Here is a 6,323-nt window from a genome sequence, read left to right on the forward strand (position 1 = left end):
AAAAATCAGAGTAAAAAAATATAAATACTGAATGCATGCAACCGCATAAAAGCTGTTATAATTGCTCTAATTAGCTCAGTAAAACTGTCGGAATTTCATTTCGTTGCTTTTAAAAATAGCCTACATAATTTAGCTGCAATATTTATATTACTTTTTCATACATCTGTGTCATTTTGCTAACCTACTGTAACATAAATAATAGTTTTTTAAGACACCTGTAGGCCTATCTCACGTTCAACAGCAAAAACAACTAAATCTGTTTGCGAAAACAATTTTATGCATTTGAATGAAGAATACTCCTATATAATATATTTATGTTCCGATCTTATTTAGAGCACAAAACTCTTTAGAATAAATGGAAATAAATGTCCACACGGTGCGTAATGCTTTATTTATTTTTATTTTTTTTATATGTTTTTATTGTGGGGTAAACTTTCAAAAAGCTTCCGTATTTACTGAGAAGTGAATACGTTTATTATTATTATTATTATTTATTTATTTATTTATTTTTACTCTGTCGAATCGTATTCTGATGAGAGAGAAAAAAACCCGATAAAATGGATGTATCAAAAAATGGTTATTTCCCCCCGCGAAATTATTATTTGCCATCTGCGGTTTAAATGCCATATTCAGTCGATATATTACGCTTACTATTTTATGAAAATAAAAAAGAAAGCGTAACATTTCACGTGAGGGAAATGTAAAAAAATATATGTAATAATATTTTTTTTTTGGTTGTTTTTTGTTTTGTTTTTTCTTGAGCAATGTAGGTTTTTGCTTGAGCAATTTCTGATCATTTCAAGGACAAAAAGTTTATTTTAGGTACAATGAATTTCCTCTTCAGTTTGAAATGTGATTAAGAAACACGGCTCCTCCTTGGAAATTATTTAAAAGTTTTATTTGTAAACATTAAATGTTCTTTTCTCGTGGAGTTTGATTCGGATTCGGAACTGAACCGAACTCGTATATGTAGTTAAAACATAGAAAAAAGGCAGTGATGATTGTCACACACCTACAGGAAAAAAAGATGGCAAATTAAATCACATATGAGACATTCAACAAAGACGACGGTGATGCGTCTGAAATAATTTCAACTGCACCATGCTTTAACAGCAAACTAAAAATATATAAACGTTTATATTAAACAGCAACAATACATACAATACAAACAAGGAATGTCTGACAATTTTACAAACACTATGGGTCGCTTTTTACCTGTACAGATGATACTGGTATTTTTATCCACATGTCATATTTAAAAGTTTTCCCAATAGTACTACGAATCTTTATAAAATCTAACAGACTACATAGTGTCCGGAATATAGAGTGTGTAATAGAGACAAGAGTCCTCTACAACATGCGTCTCCTTTCCACCTGACAGAGATACACAGGCACAAGTTATAAAAGAAAGAAAAAAACTGTCTCTGTACAAGCTTTATACACATCATATAAATCACATAAATCTATTGAATATGTATATAGAAATGGCGTATGATACACTCCACTCTACTACTCTGATTTTTCCAATAATACAGACGTTTGCAGTTAACAATGATTAGTGGCGAGATATTTGTCATTGTTCAAAATCAGGCAAACTATTGGATAATCTGTCTTTTATTATAATTTGTCATATTAGTATTACTTTTTTTTTCTTCTTTTTTTCATTTGTATCTGTTCTGAGATACTCAGAGGCAGATAGTGGGTGGGATAAAAAAATCGCTTGCCGATGGCGAAATGTATGATTATAATTTTATTTTTTTCGCATGGAGTTTTCCAGCCTTTAAATTGTTGGATCCTTTTTCATTTGGCGATGGTTGGCATGGTTTGAAAAATCAGACTTTCAGTTTTTTAAGGGAGTCTGTGGAAGTTCTCTGAGGTTGTTTGAAATAGTTTTCCCCTTCTCTCTCTCTCTCTCTCTCTCTCTCTCTTTCTCTCTCTCTCTCGGTTTAAAATGGCAGAGTGTCAAGAAACAGTTTGTCGATTATTGCTGGCGGTGGGACCAGATCTTCTAGTTTTAGGTAGAAGATGCGCTGCAGACCCTGTGTGCACAGTGTGCGCAGTTCTGGTAGTTTCCCCAACAGTTTGGACAAATAGTTCGGACGATTCAAGCCGCATCCATTGAAGGTGACTTGATCTTTCAGACAGTTTACTATCTTGTTTTGAAGGTCCTCAACTCTCTTGGGTTCTTTAAGTCCGTGTCTCTCTGCAAAATAATAATAGTGTGTATTATTATTCTAGCCTATTAGAACATAACATACAAAACAGTAACAATTCTCTGAACAGTAAAATAAAACGGATCTTACCTGTGACCATAGCTAAGGCGGCGATGCATGAGAAAGCAGACATGTCTAAATTCATGTTCTGAAGATTAGACGAGAACTCCACTATAGAGTCAATCCACTCCCCAAATCCACGCACGCATTGCAGTCTGTGCAACACCACCCCGTTACAGAAGATGAGTTTGCCTTCCATCGGGTTGGACCTGAAATTAATGACAAAGCGCCCATTAATTACTGCGCGCATTAAACGGGGATTTAAGCGGGGGTTCCTAATTATTGCAGAGCCAATAAAATTTGAAGCAGCAAATCCATTTCTCCAAAAGCCTCGGTACCTGTACGCCAGGCGCAGCACGAACAGCTCCAGGAAGGCGGACTCGAACAGCAAGTCCTGATCCGGTTTCGGAAGGTCGGTGAACCCGGGAATCTTTTCTGCCCATCCGCGGATGATCTCCATGGATCCGGTGAGGAGGTCGTAGAACTGCTGAATGTGCTGTGTGTCATCTCCGCTCAGTTGGTAGTCCGGGTTGGCTTGGAACTGGAATTTAATTTAAACATGACTTAATGAGCTCCCTTAAAATATATAACCCGTGAAATTGCAAAGCCCATTTCTAAAAGGGGGAGAGTTTTTCCCCCTCTTTAATTTAACTTGTGTCTGTATTTCACTGGCTTCTTTCTTGCAAAAGCAATTTAGACAGTAAAATATGCCACCCTTAAAGTGTTGAAAGTTTATAATGAAACACTGTATGATATTAAATTCCTAATATTGGCTCTGTCAGTTTCGCGCAAGGTGCGCATCAACAGTCATACGCGAGTCATATTTTGACTTTCTTCTCTTAAAGTCTAAATTGATGGGTAAAATTAAAGATGAATGTAATATAACTCACTCTGGTGTAGTCGAGGCTGCTCATAGAAGGGTTGGAGTCCACATGAGCCCTGACCAGGGCGCTGATCAGACTGACGGGCGGAGAGGGGGGCGAAGACTCCTGCGGACTTTTGGGTTTGGAGGGTAAACGGCCTCGCCGACCCTTTAAGCTGGCGGTCCGGACAACTGTCAAAACACCACAAGACTGTTACTATCAAGGAGCTGTTATGCTTGTTGTAAAATGTATTTACAATTAAATCATTAAATCAGGGAGAACTAGCCTATAATTGCAGATGCACACTACTCTAGTTTCCAAGTGAGGGAAACATTCTAATGAACAGCGATTAAGATGCATATCCCCGCCGCACGTTTGAGAAGTGTAGACAAGTATTTTAGTGATTTACCTTCTTTTACCATCCCGACCACCAGGCACTTCTGAAATCGGCAATACTGACATCTGTTTCTCCGGCGCTTATCCACAGGACAGTTTTTATTTGCTAAACACACATATTTGGCGTTCTTCTGTACTGTACGCTAAAAAAGTGGGCAATAAGATTTCGTTTAAATTACATAAAATTCAGATCAACTTTTGACAATTTAAGAAACAAACATTGATATTATTTTAGGTGTAAATGATCTTTGATCAGATATGCGAGGAGAAAAATAAAAAAAAATTTAAACGCCAATATGCTTCAGTTCCTGAAATGTCAGATCATGTCTCATTTTACTCATGTTATTAGAAACAAACCGATATGAGTGGCGACCAAACCACAAATTATTATTATTATTATTATCAATAATAATCATAAAAATAATAATAGAAAAATTACCTTGAAGAAGCCTTTGCACCCTTCACACGTTCGGACTCCATAATGCTGACACGCCGCGTTGTCCCCACACACCGCACACAAACCCTCGGTGGACGGTGATCCTCTAGACGGAGGTGACGGCACCTGACTGTCCATCAGCTGATGGCCGTGACTTAGCTGCAGGGAATGTGTGAAAGCGATGCCCGCCTGTTTCCTGATAGCACTGGGCACTGCGAAACTCTGGCTGTCCAGGGCTCGGTGCGTTCCGGGACCGTCGTGCCCCATGGACACATGGAGAGGCCCGTCAAAGCGCATCTGACAGCTTGAAACAGGTGTCCCTGGTGGAGACTGCTTGAAGGAGAAGAGGGAGAGCCTGGACACGGGGTTCTTGCGCTGATCTATCATGTGTGAGGTCATATAGTTCTGATGAAAAGAGTGCAAGGAGCCCGGGTCCTCCCACATGTGATTGGGCTGAACCTGGAAGTTCGCCGTTCCCGGAGCGTGAGGTGAGGACGGTTTGAAGTACATTGGCCCGGAGTGGGCCATCATCTCCTCTGACTGCGGGCCCAAATGGCTCTGCTGATGGTATGTGTGCATCTGGACTTCCTCCACCTTGATAGAGGACTGTTCTCCAGAATGGGGCACCTGGTAAAGACAGGGCGGCTTCACGTCATAACTGGTGTTGTAGTTGTCCATGAAGGTGCTGAAGCTGGGCAGAGAGGTGGTGGCAGCGGTGATCTCGGTATTGGTTAAGTCCATGCTGAACTTCACAAACTCTGGTGTGAGGAAATCGCAGCTGTATTCACCGCTGGTGTGGTAACTGTAGCTCTGAGATGCAGGACTGGCGCCCTGCGGGGATGAGCCATACTGAGCCTGGACGCAGGGCATGGCTGCGAACAAAACAGGAGCCTAATCAATACAAAACAGAAAGACAGCCTGAGAATAAAAGCCGCATGCCCATCGAAAGCAGTGTTTTCAGCTTACATGCAACTTTGCAAAATAACTTTTAAATGAAACGTACCTTCGGTCGTGGGACTGTTCCACTGCAGCTCTTGGTGAAGGTGATGATAATAACAGATGAAATGTAGGCTAATACAGGGGTTCAAGACAAACGAGTCGGCTCTGGATTCTCCCTCTGATAAAACACACAACTTTCACTTGATTTTGCATCACATTTTAGTCGTTCCATGTAGTAACTATACAAAATGCTAGAGCTCACTGAAACTTAGAAATTTGAAACACACTTTCTTGCGCCGTATCAGAACATGTGCATTTGCGTGATGGATCGAAAGTTTAAGGTTTAGCGCAACGGGTTTGTTTATTTGTTTTTACTATCGAGTTTAATGCATTTTAATAATTGCATGTCTGAAGAAACACAATTTCACTTAAATTTCACAGTTTCACATAAGCGTGCGCTGGTCTCTGGTCTCAGACAAGGACTGAATAAAAACTGATTTCACATCGCAGCTATAAGAAAAACAACAAAATAGTTTGCATAAAACCAGCAGTAACCAACAAACACAAATCACAGACTGTTTAAAGCAAAGATATCATAGGACAATTTTGCTATGCTTACTTTAAACTGCATATTTGCACAAAAATACAAATAAAGGCAATGACATAGCCTACCTTAGTAGACCATCAGCAAAACTATATTGTATCCATATGCTTGTGATGCAGAATATGTGTGTAAATGTCCAGTACAGCGTGTTGTCCGCACAGCTCGGAGCTCAACACTGGCATGTAGAGCTCTGTCTGCCAATGTGTCTTTGTTTATGTGAGACCCACGTGCTTGAGTTCAGTACGTCATCTGCGTCATATGTGAGTAGCACCAATCAGCGGCGAGACTCTTCTGCCAATCTCAGGACTGACTGACAGCCGGTATATGCCTGTGATTCCACTGAGATCTGCTGTATTGTATACTCATGATCGAACAACAATTGACCGGTTTTGTGATGCATATTTCAGTATGCACGGTATACTTTGATAAACGCTAAGAAATTACAATTATTAAAAGTCGTTTCACATAAAACACTGTGAATAAAGATAACAATATGAATGATACCTAAAGTATTTATTTGTTCTCATTCTTTTAAACATATATTGGACATAAAGCTATGTTGTTGTTGTTGTTGTTGTTGTTGTTGTTGTTGTTGTTGTTGTTGTTGTTGTTTTAAAAGATTGTTTGGTAAATGCTGTTAATATTAGTTTAAACAACAAATAATATGGGAACAATATCCTAGAGCCATTGGTCAATACTAGGTGAAACAGAAGTAGAAATTAAATAGTAAATAAATTGATAGAACTACATCTCAACAAATATGGCTTTGAGTAGGCCCTGTTGGCTATGTTGTTGACTAAACTCAACACAGC

General features: G+C 39.2%; 1 protein-coding gene across 2 annotated transcripts; it reads right to left on the minus strand.

Annotated features, from left to right (window-relative positions):
• Nucleotides 1-894: 894 nt before the first annotated feature.
• Nucleotides 895-5,718, minus strand: nr4a2a (nuclear receptor subfamily 4, group A, member 2a). 2 transcript variants are annotated; one of them, XM_077216569.1, is made up of 8 exons: nt 5,580-5,718; nt 4,972-5,085; nt 3,972-4,859; nt 3,546-3,675; nt 3,164-3,327; nt 2,612-2,814; nt 2,304-2,482; nt 895-2,203 (listed from the first exon to the last, which is right to left on the minus strand). In XM_077216569.1, the coding sequence occupies exons 3-8, from the start codon at nt 4,836-4,838 to the stop codon at nt 1,947-1,949; spliced, it is 1,800 nt and encodes a 599-aa protein (XP_077072684.1). In that variant the 5' UTR covers nt 4,839-4,859; nt 4,972-5,085; nt 5,580-5,718; the 3' UTR covers nt 895-1,946. The 2 variants fall into 2 exon arrangements, with proteins under 2 accessions (XP_077072684.1, XP_077072685.1); XM_077216570.1 differs by having other exon boundaries at nt 1,936-2,203; nt 3,972-4,840.
• Between the last annotated feature and the right edge of the window lie 605 nt (nt 5,719-6,323).

The sequence above is a fragment of the Siphateles boraxobius genome, unplaced genomic scaffold (genome assembly GCF_051911475.1).
Source record: "Siphateles boraxobius isolate OS27281-9 unplaced genomic scaffold, OSU_SipBor_1 7, whole genome shotgun sequence".
NCBI classification, from domain to species: Eukaryota; Metazoa; Chordata; class Actinopteri; order Cypriniformes; family Leuciscidae; genus Siphateles; species Siphateles boraxobius.

Excerpts from the sequence above, each read along its gene's own strand:
- nr4a2a (XM_077216569.1), bottom strand. The coding sequence starts at position 4,838 with ATGCCCTGCGTCCAGGCTCAGTATGGCTCATCCCCGCAGGGCGCCAGT. Across the intron at positions 2,483-2,611 it reads GTGCTGCGCCTGGCGTACAG|GTCCAACCCGATGGAAGGCA; the intron begins GTACCGAGGCTT and ends CATTAATTTCAG. Across the intron at positions 2,204-2,303 it reads CGCCTTAGCTATGGTCACAG|AGAGACACGGACTTAAAGAA; the intron begins GTAAGATCCGTT and ends ATTATTTTGCAG.